The following is a 22354-nucleotide window of genomic DNA, read 5'->3' on the forward strand; positions in this document are numbered from 1 at the left end:
GCCAGAAGTATAACACGCGTGACTCGTCAGGGCTCACGCCGCGTGTACGACGGCTCTGGCCTGTCCGCCGGCTCGGAGGTAAATTAAATTCTAATAAAGCTCGCCGAAAAGTTGAGAAAAAAGCGGGCCCACGGGTCGTTCACGAGAGAACAATGGAGTCGGGAAGGCGTCGTCGGCACCGCGCCGTCCAGCCGTCGCGAACCGCGGATAATTATATCGAGGCGGCGACCAGGAATCCCGCTGAAAAACTTGTCTTCGGGCGTACGAAGATTCAGACGCTTAACTAACCCGCTGCGATCCTCTTCTGGTGTCTGGCTTAGGTGTGTCACCCCCGAGCAAAAAGCCGATCAACGAAAAAGGCGCCGCGATGAATAGTTCTTCTTCCCTCTGCGATTCCGTCTTCGGAGCTCTGTTTCTCCTCTTGTTCGGACGCGCTTAGGTGGCTTCTGGTTTTTGGGAATCTCGCAGCGTGCCGAGTGGATCGGTGGAGAAATAGTTGCCATTCGACTGGGAATTTCGTAGAATTGTTGGCACTCCATAACCCCGTGTGAATCTGAAGTTGGTCAGATTCAGGAGAAACAATTCTTATTAGTCATTTAACCTCCAGGTTTAAACGTGGATACATATTTACGTGGATATTTGTGGCAAAACTGATTATCACGAGCCTGGCCCGCGGCGGCGGATTGTTCGGTGCAATTGTAAACATCACATTTTGATCCCAGGCTGATGAAGCTTAAATCGTAGCTTAAGGGGTTAAAAAGCATGACAACGAGTAGTCTCTATTCTACTTTGTTCTTAATCTGTATAAATTAATATTAATCGTCAAATATTCAAATCGTTAAATATATTATTCATTCGGAAGATCGACCGTGTCCAATTTCAATGATCGAAACGAAATAACCGATAATTCTCTGCTACAAGTGCTAATATCTAGCCTCATCATTTATACAAACATAATTTCTTTGAACTGGCGAAACAGCCAAACGATTTTCAATAATTCAACGCATTTCATATCATTTTACCGAAACTTGAGACGTCCAGCGCCATAGTTCGCGATTCAAAAAGCTGCGCATCATACGAACGTATAGGCAATTTTTAAACGAAACGATGTACAGGCATCGTACGTTACCCTAACGTTTTTGCTGGTCGATTGGCGCAGAGTTTAACGCAAAGTTATTGCTCTTTTCAGGACCGACACGTGAAGAACGGCAGCAGAGATCCCCAGATGGACTCGAGCCAAGACTATAGTCTGCTACTGGGTTACGAGAACAAGACGCACACGGTGCTTCGTTTCAGCAGGCGATACGATACGTGCGACTCATGGGACCTCAAGATCACGGTAGGTGGTTTGATTTATACGGCTTCCGGTGTGAAAGATAATTTCGCGCGCCGCGCGAAGTGCTCGCCCGAGAATCATTTGATGGATTTACGGGAAAAATTGAGCGGTCGAGCGTGTAATGCCAGCCGCCAACAAGAATTATTTATCGCGGCTCTTTGGGAAATTGAACGCTACGTTTACACTGGCGCGAAACGATTAGTATTTTCGCTGAATCCATTTATTACGGTGCTTCTGGTCTTCGTAAAAGTTCGGAGAATCGCTCATCACGCTGTAGACACATTTTACGATTTCGATGTTTAATTACGGATCCCTAGATAAAACATTATCAAAATGGAATTAGTATTCAATAAATATTTGAGTTCTCCTGATAATTTTTTAAAAACGAAACAAAATAATGTGTCCTCCAAGAGAGATATCTTGTTCGAAAGTAAACAATGATATCGCCCCAGAATTACGCAAGAATAGCGATCGCAAAATTAGGATACTCTAGCGTCTCTCGTTTCCAACAACGGCGGAGCTCGAATGAAATTCATTACACGTCGCAATTAACTTTAATTGATCGCCATTGCGCGTCGTATATTCGGATCATGCTTCGGCCGCGCCAACGAAAGTGACAGGTACTCCTAAACGTGTTTCACGGTCGGCCAATCGGAACGAGTCACGGTCTAACGGAGTCGCAGACGTTACGCGGGATCATCAGTGTGAAAATATTAATAGCTCCAATTTCGAGGCTCGTTATCGCCTGCAGCTCTCGTTTCTGGCATTCCAGCCGATTTGTAGGACAGGTCGACCCAGTTCTTTATTTCCTTGGTAGTTAACTCAAAAGTAGATCGCGCGATAGAGCAGCTCGCTTGTGCTCGGCGCGGGTTTAACTCGAAGAAAAGAGATTACGCGCGTGTTGCGATCTGCTCGTACAACCCACGATTTATGGCAGTCGAGCAGGTCATCGAGCATTTCGCTTTGTGCCACTGAAACTAGAAAATCGTATCGCTAATCTTCAACTGGTGACGTTACCTTTTAATGTAGATTCGAGGTATCTCAACCTATTCATCTATTCACATTATTTAATTATTTGTTATATAGCAAGCAGTTGAACATAGAATTGTGATTGTTCTTGACATTTTGAATCCTTGATCGATCCTTTTTTTTTTTTTTTTTAATGTATAGCTTTTAAGAAAGATCAATTTTTCCAGAGCGCTGGTGTACTTTAAAAGAGAAATTCGGTACGGGAATAATCATACCCATAATGTTTCGCGTGTCAATACAATTCGAAGTCGACATGTCGCGCTAGACGAACGATGAATATTCGCGTTGTGTGTACGCGTAAATAACAAACGCTTGCAATGCAAATATTGGCCAACGAACGCGAAGTTGAAGACAAACGTTGGCGCGTGAAATTTCCACGGAGGAACGCGTTACGCACGCGAAGATGCCGGAATGAGATTGCTTTGTCAATAAAGTAATTACGCGAGGCTGTGAAGTGGGGAATAGGTAGTGATCATCAGCAGGCGGGAAGAGGGGAATACAGCAGGTACGCCGGTATCGGAATTATCAACCATCAACGTTCAATAGATTCGGTCGATATAGATGAAACAAATAAATCATTGTTAACATAAATTTTCGAATACTTAGTGCAAATGTAGAGTGCATATAAATATGAGTCGTTCACTGCACAAATCGATTCACCAGTCACATAAAAATGTTAACATTAGTGACAATTATTTTTTGGCTATTCTTTCTTATTAATTTTATATACCGTTAGATGAAAGCTACATCTATACTTATGTATTCTACAATATTTATTTGAATTTATATTATGAAGGGAATTTTAAAAGACAATATACATTATTTCATCGCATTTCTTAACTTTTTGTTTCATGGAGCTAGTCGATTTGTGCAATGAACGGCTCATATGTAAGAAAATTAATTAAAAGCTCATTTAATATATAAAATGATCAAATGTTAGAAAAGTAAGTTATTTAACAGTGTCCTCAATCGAACAGTCGTATTTTCATAATAATTCAGATAACGGATGTTCCGCTGTAATTCGTTCGTTGAACCAGGATTCCTATTCTCTGCAGGGAGAAGAAGACGAAGAGACAAATTTAACCATTAATTTCCGTGGAAGTCTAAGTTATGCAGATGAAGATTTCAGAATCGCGTTGTCGCGACGGCCGATCTCCTTCACGTAAACGCTAACCACGTTTTAGAAAAACGGTTAGGGGCTACCACGCGATCTTGATCTCGTGAGAATCCGTTACGGTGAAACTGAATGTCGCGGACTCTCCACGGGTCCAAGGTAACGTCCGTCTAGCAGTTGAGTCATCAAAATAGTTGGGTGCAAAAATAAAGCGAGCCACCGCGGGTCCGAGATTCTATCTGGACGACAAACGACGAAGTCAGCTCCCCTTTCCTTTATCTGATCGCGTGATGTATCGGTACCCTACATGATATTTTTACGCGTCACGTTCGCCAACCAGAACGACCCCAACCCAGCATTATGCCCTGCGAAAGGTACCGCTGAATCCGTACCGGGATCGTGATACTTTAAATGGGCCTGCGAACTCGGTACAACGTACGCTGGTAACAGGGTTATCGGCGATCGGGGATGCAACGTATGGCCGAGGTCTTCCTTTCAAAACAAAATCTACCTTTAGAAACTTGTTTCGCGGGTCTCGCCGCGGGGCGTCGTGTCTTGGCGAAAAAAGTGGATCTAAAACGTGGAATTAATTTTCTTCGTAGGGCTCTAGGAGCATTAGAACAAAAGAATCATATTTCATTTGGTTGGAATGATAATTTTTATATGATAAGAAAATTCACTTCGTTGGTATGGTTGTGGAAATATTCTGAGGGTGTCACTTCAATTTCTTTATTCTATGTCTTTTTAACTTAGCGTATTATCTATTCAAATTTCTATACTGATTGGCATCATTAGTTACTTCTTCTACTGCACCCTTTCCAAAAATTCATATTGTTATTCAAGCTGCATGCAAAATTCCACTCCGCTCTCGAGACGTAAGCGATTCAGAACCTAGAACGCACGTGTTAAAAAAGTGTGCAAAGAAGGGAATCGCCCTATCTCGGAACAATTCTCCCTTACGCCATTCTTCCTGATTGCGTCCCTTAGGTTTGGGGTGCGCCCCAAGGGTGCGCACGTCCCGCGAATATTTAAAGTTCAGTCACGCGAGAAGGGAACCTCTTAGGAAAAATTGTGCTTCGCAACTTTCTGCGTGCTTCTCCACGAAGTATCCGCATTATCGCATAACCTGTTGACACCCAAAGCAACCGTAATGAAATTAATCCCGGATAGTCTGGCAGTCAATCCGAGTTATTTTGAAACTTTAACGTCGAAGCACTACATGACGGTATGACGTCAAATCGACGTTTTATCCGATACGAGACGGAGAGCTAAATAGGTGAACGAAACGGGAAGACGGGAAAAGAACGTAAAAAGCAGACGTTTCGTGTCAAATTACGGATACACCGTGTACGTAAACCCTGCGGCGTTCTCGATATCGACCGTCGTTGCAAATTGCCAATAGCGTTCTCCGCTATGGGTCTTCGAACCATTGTTATTTCTACCGACAACCGCAGTGGATTAATCGAATGAACATCAAATTAAGCGATACGCTCCATCGTAACCGGCTTACGCGGAAGAGGGCTTCGATTGCATATTAATATTGCGCCGGCTGTCCTTGCTTTGGCCTCGGCATGCAGACAGTCTCATCAACGGTACGTGAAATTAAGCCTGACTACGTCCTGGATAACATACACCGACGGCACGGTTCTGAGGTCGTATTTGCAGAGCGCGTGCGTCTCGTGCGCTCGTAACTAGTTAATTAACCAGGACTAGGGAAGACGTGGTGTTTCGGCGTGCATTGAAATATGTATTTTTACGTAATCAGGCTTCCTTGCCTAATGCGAGTCACGGCAACAGCGGTGCACTGACTAATAATTAATTCGTTAGCCCGCGAGACTAGTCGCAAACGAACTTGACGGACCAGAGGGGCTCCTACGTTGGCGTTCTTCCGCGTAGGACGGTTATTGCGACCTACTTTCGTAGTTTGGGGAGTAATTGTTTCCGAATCATTAGGGTCGGTCAAATTCAATTGGTGCAGTAGCGGAGAGAAACAAGATTTATGTTTCAACTACCGCTGTACATATTATGTGGCATAGACACATTGTTTTAAGTTCTAGGCCTTTCTTTCTGGCATCTACTAGCAACTCGAGATGCTTTCTTGGCATTCTATTACCACGTATGTTGCAGCAGTATGCCATTTTTGCTGAAATATTCTGTATTTCGCTGTATTATGCTTTAATTTGCTGAAATACTCTATATTTTGCAGTAATATACTCTATTTTGCAGGAATATTTTGTATTATACTGTGTTATTTAGAATTACGTTGTATCTTGCTGAATTATGCTGTAAGCTAATAATGCTTTAAGTTTAATCAGGTCACCTTTACCTCGCCGACAATCAGTTTATCGACACTTTGAGTTCAAAAGAAATTAAACCTGGACAAACGTTATTGCTGGTCGATTTTCTGCATCAAACTTAGTGTTAAATTATCTGTCGAGTGCAAAGATTTAATGCGTCAGCTATTTAGTGCACACGAAAAAAAATACCAGCGGTCCAACATGGCTGAATTTCGCGTTCGCTGGTATCGAAGCAGCGAAGAGTTGTTCGTCCCTTGTAACCGATAAATTTCCCAACGCGTCTAGTAGTCGACGCAACGGGGTCCTGGGAAGTCCGTCACCGAACGGGCGACGAACTGCGAGTCTCCTGTGTCGGATGTCGACGATGGAAACCGCAAAAGTTTCGCGGCGCGTAGCAACGGAAAACTCCCCTTTGAGGTCGCCGTAACCAGCAAGGATTGCGACCCGCGGAGCATTATGCAATCCGGCGAGCCAGCAGCCGGAATCGACGTCACCGGGACCAGCAGCTACCACTTTGCAAGATTCGTAGTCCGAGCTTTTCCGTGGCGAAGGGCGAGGCGTCTCTTTATCACGTGGAATCCTCCTGAGTGCGATGACGAAGAGAATCGGTAGCGTCGGGTGCGGAGGGACTACGAATCGTACGTAACGTATACGGAAGAGCGAATGGAAAGCGGTGAAATCGAGGAGAGAAAAGGTGGAAAAACAGAGGAGGGAGGGAGAGAGTATGGATGGTATGGAGATAGGTGGAGAGAGATGGGGTATACGCGAGAGTTCGAGGATATGCACGCGAATGTTACCGGTAGGGAGATTGGTGTGCCTTGCAGAGGGGATTGGCTAGCTGACCCGGTTCTGCTTCTATTCCCTTCCTATCTGTAGCCGTATCTAGTTTACCACTTCACTCCCCGGGCTGGCTGGCTGGCTCGCTGGCCAGCCCTATAGTAGTAGCCAACGCGAACTTCCTGAATAAGGTCCTCCCTGGGCGCTAGAACTGATCGCTATTCCGAATGGTTCGGTTCGGTGTAAAAGGAAAATCGAATTTGACCGATGCCTTTGGGAGTGACGAGGAGAGGGTTGGCCCAGGAGAGGATAGCGGGAGGGTCGCCAGGTGCGCCGACGATCTTATTGGGTGGATCCGTATACTCGTAGTCGTCGTGGCAGAGGGCGCCAGGGGGATTTCGCCGGAAGCTACTATCCGGAGCGACGGGAAATCGAATCAACCTGGAAGGAGATTCCGCGGGGTCCCGAGTACCAGATTACATACGTTTGGAGACAATTATTGGCGCCAATTCGATTTCTGCGTCGTACTGGCCTTTGCGGCAAATTGTTACGTTAATCGGACGTTCCGAGACAATAACGCGAGAGGGAACCTTCTGCTGAATTGATGCGACTTTTCTGTCCTCCTACAGCTCTTCTGCAAATGTTGACTGTCCCTGTTACGAGAAGAATTAGTGATTGCGTTCAAATAAAGGTTTCTTCGTCAAGGGGTTCCGTTTAAAACGCTTTCGACTCGGTGTCTTATCAAGGCTACTCTCATGATACAATATTACTCAATAAATGGTATAAATAAAAATAATCAAAGTACACAGTCAGTCTCATATCTATCGAAGAAATTTATCTAATTTAAATGATAGGCTTCGTGTTACCAAATCAATTTTCTATTATAAATATGTACATGAATAAACTTCACACATGTATATACAATATTTATAATTACAAATTTATTTTGGAATCATGAAGCATTAATTTCAATTAGACAAATTTCTTTAATACATATAGACAAACTTTTAAAATTCGTTTCCACAATAAGTACCAGTGAGGAAAATAAACGGAAGACAAGTTTCCCGATTGACTATTGCCCGCAACCATTTTCGTATCGAGTCCTTTTTCGGGGCTCAATCGACGATGCCTTACCCGGAGACTAGAGGGACATCGATCTAACCGAGCGCGCTACAAAAGCCACCGTTTCTGAAGTCCCGTTCCGAAGCAACCGGAAAAGAGAGACCAGAATCACGGGAAAGTAACTTCCAATTACGTCGATGCCTGTTCTCCGTCGTTTTTCGCAGCAATCCGAGTGTTGTCAACATGTTTGTTAAAGGGAGCCAGGGCGGCTGGATTGAATGAAACCGGTCTCTCCTACCGCGAGGGCGCGCTTCGCCAACTAATGACAGTTCGAGGAAGTTCCCCACTGGGCTGCCTAAGTTTTCCAATCGGCCAAAAACTTGCCAACTGACATTTACCTAGAAGAATTCGGCGGGACCCGACACGCCATCGGCTCCGTGATCGTTCCTCCGCTATCAATAGCGTCGCGATGCTTTCCAATCAACTCGGCGCTCATTCACGTCCGCGGTGTCTGGCCGAAACGACGCGATAAAGTTTCAGGCGTCGAGGGGAAAGGTGGAAGTTCGCGAAAATGGCTCGATTCGGAAAACGGAACGACGAGATTGGCTCCTCTCTCATCCTTCTTAGAATGTTTCCAATCTAGAAATCGAATTCTCTCCTAAGACGATCGAGACTCGGTAATGCTGTCTATATTGGGGATGTTAGCGTGTGGATCGAATCCCCACGTATCCAAAAAGGGTAACGTTAGGGATATCGGAGAGAATTTGTAATAATTACGTCGAGAAACGGTAAAATTGAATCACCAAACTAGTTCGCTTTTAATCAAATCGTTTAGCCAAAAAACTCCATGGGAAAGAGTCTATTTCCTAATTTATTATTCAGCGCGAGGAACTAAAGAGTACAAAAGGAACTTTGTAAGTTTATAATTATTTAGACCACCGATGTGGCTTTCGAATCCTAAACTATGTGATTCAGAGGCACTGTGCTTTGACTGCTGTATCTTTCGTTTCCACGTTTTATTTTTAAAATTGAACAGAGACAGTGCTACAAAGAAATTGTCAGACTTTAATCATCAATTAAGAGGTTTCTAAAATACTAGTGTCTTAAAGTAGAAACAAGCTCGATACGAACGATTCAATTAACCTAGTTTATTATTCGATTCTAGAGATTAAATCTCACGAATAGAAATTCGTTAACTATTAATTTAGACGTCTTGAATTGATCGATACCTGTGGCCAATTTGGCTTTCGATTCTGAGACTCGATATTTGCACGATGTTTTCGACTGAACGATATTATCTCGACTAGTCTTGAAATGGAAAATTAATGATCTGGAACATTCCTTGATCAAGCATTGTCAGCTTATCGGATACAGCACTCTGGACTGCTACGTGTGTGGGATTAAAAGGTCTCTAAAATATTTAATATTTTCTTATGATGGGGTAACTTTAAGGGTAGCTGTACGATAATTACAAGTAATGTATCAAGCGTAAAAAGAATGTCTAATAGGAGAACAGTATAATAACAATAAGAGTTGATTGAAACTGGCGTGCGTCCAAAGCAATACAACGGGAATGAAAAGGTTGAACCAATTTCGAGGTGAATTTTCTGAGAATTGTGTAACGTACTAACAACGAATCTTCTCGTCGAAGAGGTTTCTATTCTGACGTCACGGGGTTTTACGAGGAAGCATTCGTAAATGGACGGCCGATGAAAGCTGTAAATTTGTTTACGTATTACAGCGCCGTAAACATTCAGTTTGTGATTGTATGAGGAGTTGGCCATTAAACTCGTGTTTCGGATTACCTCTAATTCCTCGCAGGCGTCGCATCGAGGGAGCGGGGATTAGTTGAAGATTAAGCTGTTGGACACGTTACTGGCCATGGTCGGGGCTGGAAGAAACTTCCTCGGGGTTTCCTTACAAAAGCTTCTTTCCTGCGCGAGGTAAAAGTTATCGACGGTACGCTTGAGGCTAAATTGGATAAGCATTGCGGCGCCATAACTTCTTCCCGGCGAAATGATGAAAGTAAAATGGCGCGGAAAAAAAACTCGAGGGAAAAAGACTACATACCAAATCATTTTTTAACCAACGAACTGCTCTCCGGGAAATCTCTTCCTGCGGTCTACCGTGCGCTAAATTGCACTAAATATTAGTCTCCATAAATGCGACGGCGATTCGAAATTTTATTCGCAACGTCGCTGAAGAATGGCGTCCGAGTGCGAGTGCAAACTCGTGTAAGATTCGAGGAAAAAGCCTTCGAAAATCAAGGTTTATCGGGTCGTCGCGGCGAGGAAATTAAAATTAAAGCAACAATTTTCGAGGAGAAAGCAACAGTCACCGTTTCTATTCGTCGGAAAACGTACTACGAGGACGCTCTGGTACATTGTTGAAAGTTTCGAAGAAGATCAACGTTGTAATATTAAATTTTATACAAAATCAGGGCTTAAAACGGCGATGTACTTGATAATCTTTTCATCCGACTTTCGGAAGAATTAAAGTCACGTTTCGCAGCTGTAAGAGTTTATTAAAAATATAAAACTTTTTCGACCTGGTTGCAACTATTTTTAATACCTATATTCATTACAGTTTTTTTTTAAAATTGTATTTTTACCGGTTTATAGAATCTTTCGCTGAGGGACTGCAGTTAACATACATTCTGGGACCTGACATTTATTTAAATAACATATTGGTACAGTTATTACACCACTAGCTATTTCTTTATTTAATTACGCTTTAGATTCTTTCTTTAACTTTCATAGGATTCTTTTATTCAAACATATGCTGCTATAATGGAGATTTCTGGTCGCACATTTTCACAAAGGATTTGTTTCAGAGACATTCGGCGACTCGATAAACGGTATTAGTTTATATAATACGCAAACGTCAACACGTGGATACGTAGTCGGCGAAGAACGAGAGGCGGAAAGTACGTTTTACTGTTCCACGCTAATTTCGTTTTACAAAAGAAAGTGGGTCGATGTGAAAACCTCGTTAACTTGAAAAGAATGAATCGAGAGGGAAGCTGTATTACGTATAGCTGCACTGCGGTAGATCAATATTCGGCGGACATATTACAAGGATCACGGCGAAAATTTTCAAAATACAAATAGAGGCGTACGATCCGACAGACCGTCGGGGCAGAGGGGCAAATATTTTAAAGCTAAATATAAACAACGGTTCGTGTGCACGCACTGTGACGACGGACATTTGTAATTCGGATAAATTAAAAATGTACGATGCGCTGTAACGAACGCGAAATTTCTCGTAACGTATTTCCTCTGGTATTTAATTTTCCATTAGTAAACATATTTTTCAAAATTATAGGTACATGTATTTGTTCGTTTTCACTTTCTTGGTAATTTTCAGATGCAAAAAAAATATATGACTCGTATATAATTAAATAGAAACAAAATTACTTTTCTCATAATATACACGTAAAGATACCAGATCGAAATAAAGTATATGGTACGTGCAAACGTGTAAAAATTACATTCAATTATTCCAAAAATTTTTGCTCTCCGACAGTACAAACCTTTGTAAGTAGAAAATAGACTGAAAATCAGCGAATACGTGTACAGCTCCTGTAAGACCTATTTTCCCAGCGTATTCAAATTATTTACATGCCGAGTTACCAATGATTTGAAATAGTTGCAAGTTCAATACCAGTACGAAAATATAGCAGTGCGCAAACGCGGCTACATTTCACTCGCGTTTATTCTTTTCCATGTTTAATACGCTTTGCGGCGGCGCGAAATCCATCAAAACTGTTAGATCAACGGATGATTTTCGGATCGAGGTGAAGGAGGGGTACGATAACGATCGATCGGTTGCAAAATTGGATTAAAAGTACGTCAAAGCTTCGGTGGCACTGCACGGCGCGCGATCTAGTTTATATACAAAGCTCGACGCTATTAAATCGTACCAACATATATTACAAAATCGGCCACGGAGCTTAACTGCTTACACCGAAGCTTAAATTAGGTGGCGTTCGCTCACAAGCTCGGAACAGCGTTAACCAATTTTATCGTGGCCGTTAGACATGTAAATTAGCTGCATACAAAGTAAGCTAATGTAAAGCGGAAGCGATCGTATTTAGAGGGGGCGGCTGTGAGCCCCGGAAAGGGACGTTCGATAGAGAAAGAGCTGGTCATGCAATTTTAAGCCAGGTTCTTGCAAAATTCAATTTTACACATGTTGCAACTAATAATCGAACGTTAAAAGGAAAGGACAAATGATTTCACGAATTGAAATTATTTTTTCTTCTTTTCAGCTTTCCCATTGATCGAAATTGTAAAATAATTGTGTTTAGAAAGTTGTGAAATTCGAAAGACTGACTATGTTATGAAACTTTGAACTGGACACTTTATAAAAGAACTCTTAGGTATTCTTACACTGTAGGTCAAGATTTTAACTTGGTTGTCCAAAAATTGGAGATCATCTTATTATGAACCTTTGTTTACATTTCTGCAATAATTTCTGTTTTTTGTTTTATACTTTTGATGATTGCGTTTTGATACTTCGAACCAGCATCGATACGTATTTCATCGAAACATAAATTCTGTTCCATATAGAAATATTACCCTATCGGAGAAATATGCAAACCGGAGGCCTTCGATGAAAAAAAAAAAACACGCCCATTTGGCGATCTTGATATTTAAATTCTATTAACCGGATACAAAAACACAACGTTGTATCGCGTTTGGTATGAGCATAGGCTGGTGAACGAAAAAAAAAATATTGAAAGTTTTTTCAACCATGACGATTGAAAGAAAAATAGCGAAAATTGCAGAAAAAGTGAAACATTTTGTTCGACAAAAATACGGTGACTGCGCGTGGTTGCCTTTCAATTCCCATAACTCCAATTTTCCATGGTTCATTCTAATCATTTAAAAACATAAAACTTAGAATCCCAGAAACAACGCAAAGTAGAGGATGGAATTCTCTATTGAGCATACTACTACATCTTTTAAATCTGATAGGAAAAGAATTGTTTACATTTTGCAAAATTATTCTTAATAATCGAGTACTTCTAAGAAGTTCGGGAATACGGATCAAATTTACATGCTCGTTAGTTTCAGTGTCATAAATAATGCTCTAGTGTCCTCAGTGTCTACGATAGCTGTCCCTCAATTTGCAAATCGAAACCTGACGAGTATTCGCGTAAACAGGGTGACAATTTCAATAGGGTACGAGGCAGTCTCCCGTTGTAAAAGCAGTATCTTTCGGTTAAACACGAACTTAATGATCGTTATTTCGAAAACACGCATCGCAGTGGCGTTTTGCATAATCGACATGGAAATTGCTGGCTAATCGTTTGATCCTTCGCGGAATTTTCTTTGCAGCGGCATGAAACCCATTTGAATGTACGAATTTGCGCCGGAATGCGTACGTAATGTCCCCTGTGGCTCTGCATGTTCTTTATTGAAACACCGAATAGCCAGATTAAGCCGGGCTTATAACGATTATGCGTTATGGCTCTGCCGAGGAAACAATTTCCATTATCATTAATTGCGGTTTTATATGCAAAAACGTGGCAGCAGCTCGGCTCGACCTGGTTTCTCGCGCGCGTTGACGACGAAAAAGGAGCATAGAAAAAAAAAAAAAAGAACAACAACAACATATACACACACGTCTCACGCAATGATCAGGCGACATTAATCTTTCGAAAGTTGACGGGGTTGTCATAGTCTTGCCGATCGCGATCACGGACCACCATTAATAAAACTGATCCGCCGAACGATTTCACTTGTAGCCAGCCAAGGGGAGCGTACACATCGCGGCATTACATCAAAGTCACACACGGAAGTTTATAGTTCGTAACGAGGTTTACCCAGGTTCGTGCGCGGAATGCGATTATGATTTATGATCTGAAAAATAATCGAATCCACCGAAAGCAATTTTCCTTTCTTTTTTTCTGCTTTCATGCTGGACGAGAATTCCTTATCGAGTGAAACTTTGTTTTTTTAGAAGAGTTAGGTAAAATTAAATGGAATCTAATGGCAACGTGCGCAGTGGGGGAGTATTATAGAATACGCGCGACGAATCGTTAGCTTTGGATGGAAAATTATGTTTCCTGTTTGATTGTTTGTTCTTTACATTTGATATAGAGAAGGGCAAAACTTGATTGGAACGATATATGGTCTATAAAAACATAGCGATTCATTCGTGATATTTATAAAATCGAGTAATAATACAGATGACTTCAATTTGTTAAATGTAAAATATAAAATTATTTTGCAATTCAAACTCCAACTATTATTTGTCGTATAATGTTTAATATCGACAAACGAAACTGTTTCCTCGAATTTATATCCTCGTAATAATTTTGCTCGGATTTGTTTTCAAATGAATACAAAAAGTATACCTAAACCTTAAAGCAATAGAATATGGTGAAAGCCTATAAGTACCTAGTAATAGTACACGAGGCAATTACACCTAGTGATCGAACGCGTGCAGGTCAGTAATCGAGCACCGAATAAAATTTTGTATCGATTTAATTTTTTTAACATGTACGAGATATCAGACGATCGACGACTAAAGTATTCTTGAGTGGTAATTTCTCACACGTGAAGGCAATTACCTCTGTTTGATCTCAAGATTATCTTTACTTTCCAAATCATTAATCAATTTTTTTTCTGCAACAAAGATTGTATTTAACTCACATTGGAGCACATGTTGGCCTCTGGGGTGAACTTCTAAATTCTATGCCTGACTTCGAGAAAATAAAACTATGTCCGTCCAGATGATCTCCACGTGCGCGGCGATGAAAGAAATGATTCATCGCCAAAACGAAAAGGTTTTCAGAGGAAATCGGAATGCTGACAAAACAGATAGGGATGAGGGACAGATATACACAGAAGCTTTTTATTTAAAGAAATGTTAGAAATATTAGAGCCAAGAAAAAAAAATGTTCGTCATTCATTTTCACCGGTTCGATCATCGAAATTCCCACGAACTGTCGAACAAAGTTCGATTTTGATTTCGGTCCCGTTTCTATCGCTGTGATAACTACCGCAGGCCGATCGATTAAGTGTTGGCTGAACGTTTAAACTGTCCGATCATCTCTACCCTAAATGCCAGCTAGGATATACCCGTTGGCAGCGATAATGCAACTATTATGTCTGCGGCCGTGGCTCCAATCAGAGTTGGCGCGGTTAACAGCCACCAGATATCGCGAGTTAATTTAAACTTTCTCCAGCTTGGCCGCGATCTTGAACACGGACACGGTCTCGATAAATTCTTTCGCGTAGAACGAGCACGATGATGTGCTCATTATCCATAGTTGCTTTTCTCCTTTTAGACACCGTAATCTATTTGCAAGTTTGAATTTTTGTTAGTGCGTACGTCTCGACTGTAGGCTCTTTTGCCCGAGGGCATCCTTAGCTCACTCTGTGCCCAGGTCCTTTACGATCAAGGTATAATTTAATGAAACAGTTGATTGCAATCGATTATATGTAATACTCAATGTCTGGTAATCCAATCTTAATTTTTTCTGATGCAAGCTACAAAGCTGATGTGTCAAGTTCAAATGATTCAGCACAAATTGCCCTTGTACTAAAACTACGTTTAGGGCAACATGGTAGATAACATGGTAGTCAACGTGTTAATCGGTCGAATGTTGTCTCGATCCTCATCACCGAGCCAGACCTGTCTCAACGGTATGCAAAGCGCGACGTAGGATGTGAAATTCAAATGGCGAGCGGCACGAAAGCGTTTTACTTTTAAAGCGATTTCGTTCAATCAGGAACCCCGTCAGAATCTTGATTCCACGCCCAGAAAAAGAGAGACTCGCATTAACCAGGAACCGGTTGCCGTGGCGCATTTTTGCAGTCACGTGCGCACGCATTAATTTAATCTCCCTCCAGTGCTATGATGGTAGCAGTGGAATCCTCGAAGAGAAGTGGAGCGTCATCGTTTGCTTTGCACCGCGTTGGATGACTTGTCACTACTATACGCTGTCGCTTCGCGACGTGATTTGCCTCGGGTCAGTCAAGATTCCTGCTTACTTTCAGCCCTCGGACCAATGTTTCTCAAACTTCACCTCCAAGCAAATACTTTCAGCAGTTGAAAACTGTGGTTCAATCTCTAAACTGGAATTTCATTACTTTTTTAGTTACTTAATTTGAGAAACACTGTCTTAACTATGAGAGCACTCCACGTCAGCTTTAATTTCACACTGTATGTGCGAGCTCCGTTAACCTCGCGGATAAAGCTGACGCATCAGTGGTACCTATCGCGAGAGTTTCATTCTTTTAACGAGCACATGTCATCGAAAAAGTGTGAGCAATTGTTTGAGTTCTAGTCAGGTACCGTAAATCCCGAGAGAGGCGAAGGAGATGGCGAAGGTGTTTTTTAATTTAATTGAATTTCCTAGCTAACATCCCGTACGCGTCGTGCTCGCGAATGGTCTTAGCAATTGGATTTTTGTATCGTCTCGAGAGGCTCGTCGTGGTCTCGACTATTTAATTCATTGACTTACTTTTTCGACTCAAAGCCAAGCGACCAGCGTAAGTCTTTTGCTACTTTATCGTTACAAAAGCTTGTCTAACATATACACACAATGTCAAGGTACACTAATGGTAACAAGAAACTTTTCTTTCATCTATCAGACGTAGCCATTTTCAAAAGTTATACTTTCCTGAAGAAAATAACGCTGAATGTAGAGTTCTGCGTAGTAGCGCTCAATGGTACTCGAGTTTGCTCCTATAACCTCCTTGATCCGAAGATCAGAGACAGAAAAGATCTTCCTGCCAACGCACCGCTATCAGAGAGATATTTGACTCGGATCAACTAGCTCTTTTATCGTTATCCGAGTCACAAAGGGCAGTGTACAGAAATCCCGGCAGACTCCAGTCAACGTAAGGTAGTCTTCTTTCGAGTCGTTTTTGCTATTGGAGTTTATTACGATTCCACCTGGGGATGTGATCCTTTGACGAAAATAATAGTAATTGCACGCATGTTAGGCTCAGATTATATTGTTAACCTAGCAGAAGTCACGATCAGTCTAAAAGCAACTGTATTTCGTCATATTTCCTAACCCGGCACTCTTTTATGTTTCAGGTGAGTACCAGCTCTTTCATTCTGAAAAATTCTCCCCCACCAAGGTATGTTCTCTATGTTATGATTATTCGAAGTCACTTTGCGAGGAAATAAATGAACCGTTCATTGGACAAATCAGTTAACTCCATAAACCAATATTCAAAGAAATATAATCAAGGATTAACAAGATACTAAAATCTTCTATAATATACGTTTAATGCTAAATAGTATTTATAATTATTGTTAGATGTAAGAATTAGTTATTTTATATTGTGATTCACATACATTCAATCCCATAAATATCCGTTCAGTAACATTAGTGAGTCGAATGTGGACGGTGTCCAGTGTTTGCTTATTACAAAGGGAAGGTGAAGCCTAGTCTAACGATGATCAAATCTCGAGCGCTCCAGTTGTTTCCCCGCGATGTTTGCGTCGAGCGAACAAATTGCTCGTCGTTTCGACGACGATACGTAGCCCGTAAAACCGAGCATACCGGACCCCCGTTAATCGCGACAAACCATCTTCCCTCGTGTTCCCGTTCCTTCGAGGTTCCAAGATTCGACTAGACTCTAATGATCGTAAATTCCCAACGTCGCCCAGATCGGGAACGACATTTGAGTTCCGGTCATGTAGCCGCCAACCCAGGAGAGATACCTGACTGGAGAATAGACCGAAGAGTTACCATACCCGTAGCACGACCTTCCGTTGCGAAAACGGTAGTTTCCGCGCTTACCCGCAGAGACTGGATAGAGTTCGCGTTGAAGTTTCCCGCGTTACTTCCCAATTCTCATCTCTACCACCGTCGAACTTCATCCCCTCGGCCCTCGCCGAGGCATTCGGTTGACTCGAGCGTTTCCAGAAGACATCCCACCACCATGACTCCGTTTGCTTCTCTCCTCTCTCTTTTCCACTATCTGTCTCTCTATGTGTGTGTCTTTCCACCTATCACTCGACGCGGTGGTGTCTTCCTCTGCTTTCCACTCGCGCTTCCATTCTCTAGCACGTAGACTCATACACGCGCGGCGGACCACCCCTCGAGCACACGGAAGTTAAACGAAGAGGTAATCCCGAGCAAATATCTCGGAATCAGCGATAGTTCAACTAAGTTACGGCTGAACAACTCTTTCCCGTTTCCGCGCTCAGGTTATCGTGCATAATATATCGTCCTCTGCGAGAACATCGTATCAACCCCCTCCACGCCACCTCGAACTGGGACACTGGGGTGTTAGGACGGACGAGTCGTGCTCCTCCGTTTAATTCCAGGTGCGATTTCGCCCCCCCCCCCCCCCCCATGAGCGAATGTCTTGGTGATTTCAACACGTCCGCGCTGGAACGACCGCGACCAAGGCTGCGACTTGTTCAGTATTCGCACGTTTCTGATAATTGCACTGTTATCGTTGCGCGTAAAATAAGGTTGGGTGGAAGATTCAGCAATCTTTATGTCGGTTTTAGGAGTTAGATAAAAGAGAGTCATAATAGAATCACGATGCATTAAGTTCATCTCGGAATCGTGCAAAACAGGCTTGCTTGTAAATCGAACCACTCTTATTCTTCTCACAATTTGCACCCATTTACAGTCAGTCTCATAAGTATTCGTACAGGTACTTTACGTTTCTAATACCGAGTACTGGCGAGAATAATAAACTTCTGAAGCTGGACATCGGAAATTTGTATCGTTAGGGCGAAGATAAAAATTACAAAATATCTTTTGAAATATCAATGTTGTACTTATGTACCGTATAAAATAAAAAGCTTCTCATAATTTTTCCATAACCAGCAATAGAATTTGAAGTGACGTGGACTTACGTCAGCGATCGCGAGTGTGTCAATTTAAGTAAATTTCTTCAATAGACATAGAGGGTGCGAAAACTTATGGGACTGACTGTATACAAATAATAGCATTTGAAAATAACCTGTGATATTCCGCGGTCTTCCCCTAACTCATCGAAGTCACCCCTTCGAAATAGATAGCCCAGACGTGGGTCGCGCGATCTGACGTTAGGATATTATATGGATTCCTCATATATAAATCATGTCGTGGCGCCGAGCATCGACCGGAAATGTAGGCCACCGATTGGATTCCATCCCATGCGTGAAAGCGCGCCGAAGAAATTGAGAAGCCAAGTTGCATATTGCAGCAGCCTTGCCCGTTCAATCTGTGCTCGCGATCGACACGTTCCACACACGCTACTTCGATGTTGGCTAGCGTGGTTCTGCTGAAATGTCATTACGGTGTTTCGCGATCCGAAATGACAAAACCGCTGCGAGCCAGGGGTGGCAGATCGCGATAGCCGCCTAGAAACCGCGTTCCCGGGAGGGACAATTAATCAACGCAATGAATTACTGAAAATCGCTGCCCTCGTGATTATGTAAATTTTAATTGATATAGGTATAATACGACGCTTTCCTAGCAGTTTTCAGAGGTTTACCGTGCGACGGGCTTGGTTAAGATTAATTGATAATTAGAGTCGTGCGTTTTTTACGGATGTTGGAATATCCAGTCTTCGAGAACTGGAATTTTAGTTTAGTTTTATACACTAACGGTATATAAAATTAATAAGAGAGAATTTTTATGTAACTGGTGGAGTTAATCGATTTGTACAATGAACGGCTCATTTATTGAGTTACTTTTGCACCCCTTAAGGGATGTATACAGGTTATTCGTTTTCAATCATTTCGATATATTTAGACCTGCACCATCTACCAAAAATCGACATGAATTCAGAAAACCCGATAGTACATATTCGATCATTTAATATACTGTTAATGTACATTTGATAAAAGCAGCTATTGTTACTTACATGTGGTTATTTAATTTCCATGTAGATTACTACACGCGGACTACACTGAAGTTCTGACACGAACCGCCAGTAGTTCGCGTGTAGCAGGTCCCAAATGACCCATTGGTCGGCTGTAAATCAAAATTGACCTACGTAACGTCTTTGACCTGCACCCCGGCAGGATACAGTTAACATTAGAATATTACAATGTTCCTGGCAACAATAATTGTAAAAGCACTATGGGCGCCTTGGGAACGATCGCAGAAAATGGACTCGGGATATCACGCGTTAATATTTACACGAATGAAAGTACCTCGAGTTTGTTGAATTTTCAGAAGCTGAAATGTTTTTCCTACTACACTGATTGCGTCATTAAATAATTGAAATCGATTAACTCCACTTTTTGAAAAATCTGAAATTTAGGTGTCACAAGTGTTTTAATCTATAAAATGAAAAATGTGTCTATAGCGATTATCTGCACGCTGGAATAATAATAATAATTCGCAAACTAAGCGCGCAGGTGCGCGTGGCTATCCCCAAAGAGACGACGCACACAATTTATCGAACTCTCGTCGCGGCTATTCGTAATTAAATATTTTTCAAGAGTATTTTCGCTTCCACCCTATGTAAACGACATGAATTCCGGGAAGCACGGCGAGGTAACACACGGAATTACCGTGGGAATGAAAAACTCGCGTTCGCTCGTAATCTCCTTTGCCGTGAATCACGTGCTTATCGAAGGCCCCTTTTCTCTGCGGAAGCCTTGGATTAATATATGTTAAGACTGCGCAATCCTATAAGCTTGTGGCTACGGTCGTACACCCCCGACGCGAATTCCATCATCCCTTGTTTTCCCTCTGTTTCTACCAGGGTGCGGTTGGTTTTTTCGTTAAAACGCCAGGGCCAGTAACAGGTGTTCCCGCGGATAATGTTCTAAAAAGCTTCCAGCATCGGTAGCGTTTATCAAAGCGCCTCGAATGCAGTGGCTTTTCACGTTTCCACCGCCAACGAGACAAGGAGCGACAATGGAGGCACAAAAGTCCGCGATTCCGCGCGGTGAATGGCGTGCCGCGGCATAATAAAGCCGTCGTTATCAATTCTTCGAGTGGGAGACATTGTCGCGAAATCGTCGAGCGTTCTGGGATACGTGAAAAAAACGCGAGAAACACGAGTGATCGTTTAGGTGCGTCGAGAGAGGTCCAACAGTTGGACGCGTAATCGTTTCCAACGTTGCTTGGAGGGAGTATTGTTTGAATTACTCGAGTCTGAAAAATGAAAGGTATTTGGAATATCTGTGAGTGTTTAATTCGAACCAGATGCTAGCGAAATCGTATCAGAAACTCGAAAGAATTCCAATTTCAGCCCATTGTACCAAATACAGTGCCAAAAGGACATGATATAATATCGAATGTAGCACGCATGCTACAAAATCTAATATAGGTCGTCGTTGGGACTTGGCAACGCGATTAATGTTAAAAATGGAACGCCGAAGGATCGTTAGATATAAATTCGAAGAGATAATAGACGTCTTTCGTTTAGGAACGGAGTTAATTATCTAAACATTAAGGACTTAATCCTCGAGTGCTTCTGTCAACCACGAAAACAAAGTTGAAATTCATTCGGAGCAGAACGTCCGCGCACGATCAGACTTTCGATTGAAGTTCATCAAGTACATCGTTCGTCAATGTGGCTCGCCTGCCGGTGTGTGTTAACCCTCGAGTAAGGACCGACTAACTTGGATGTTATTTTATGCAAAGCATTTCAACTCGAGGCTTTCATAACTCGACGTCTGGTCGCGATTTTGCAGTTTCGGTCGGCTGGCTTCAACGATGAGCGTAATTAATGCCTATTCGTCGCAGCCTCGTTAGATTTTAAATGTCCCTGACTCGTTGTCAAAGTTGATTTCCCATGCATGGAAATGCGTCAGAAGGCGACGGCGTGCGCGGAACCACGCTTCAGAGATAGCTTTATCGTGGCCGCGGTAATAATGTTTACAAATTACGATATTTCGTCACGACGCAGAAATATGCACCCATGTGACATGTAAACATTGCCATTTAAACATCGTATACAACGTTATTTTTTTTCGAATCACTTTATGTAAGGCCACATCAACTACGAGGCTATTAGTGACCACGTAAAGATTACAATTTAATTATAATTTATTTAACATGTTGTACTTCATTAATATCTTGACAAATTTGAGGAATTCGACACATTGATTTTGAATTGAAAGAATGAGTCGATACTTTATGAATCGGGGGTGCTAATATGGTCGGCGTCTAGGGGCGCTTGTATTACTGAAATTGTCAGGCGAGAGTATTATCGGTGCATCCTGGCTGCTGCCTAACCTCTTGCGAAAGAGGAACACCGCGAGAACTTTTGTCGAATCGGTCGCGGAAGGGAAAAAATATGGCGAACGGCAGTGATAGTTGCACAAAAGCAGAACCAGCAGGGCGCGCACGGTGCGCGGGCACAGACAACAGACGCATCGCGTGCGCTTCATATGTTTCATTTGCGCGACTCCACTTTCATCAGGGCGAGCTTTATTTAGACCTATCCGCGTGCATGTTCTCATCAGCCTTTTTACAGTCCCGATTTATACACGCGGAAACGCGACAACTTTGAAATTCTAATATCGACTCGCACACGCACACAGCGTTGACGCCTTCCCTCAAGAATAATAGCATATTTGGGTCACGATTCCGTCACAGAAATCACACTGGGAGCGTTGGTCTTCGACGCAAGTGTCGTTTGACCCAGGTCACCCGAGAGAGAATTTTAATTTAATTGCTGTCATTGCTGTATGTCAGCTTGACTGGGTACTGTTCGCCTAAAATGATTTGTGATTAATATCTCGATAGTGTTAGCATTCTTCGATATCAATATTATTCGCATAATTTTATTTAAGAAAGGTCCA

At 42.3% G+C, this 22354-nt stretch overlaps 1 protein-coding gene across 2 annotated transcripts in view; it reads left to right on the forward strand.

The window, feature by feature from the left end:
* Window positions 1-22354, forward strand: part of LOC128888496 (MOXD1 homolog 2) — a 222454-nt gene that overhangs the window by 161923 nt on the left and 38177 nt on the right. For both annotated transcript variants that reach the window (XM_054145390.1, XM_054145389.1), the window contains exon 3: window positions 1190-1339. In XM_054145390.1, the coding sequence (XP_054001365.1) occupies window positions 1190-1339 (150 nt within the window). The remainder of the gene's footprint in view (window positions 1-1189; window positions 1340-22354) is intronic.

The sequence above is a fragment of the Hylaeus anthracinus genome, unplaced genomic scaffold (genome assembly GCF_026225885.1).
Source record: "Hylaeus anthracinus isolate JK02 unplaced genomic scaffold, UHH_iyHylAnth1.0_haploid 11994, whole genome shotgun sequence".
NCBI lineage: Eukaryota > Metazoa > Arthropoda > Insecta > Hymenoptera > Colletidae > Hylaeus > Hylaeus anthracinus.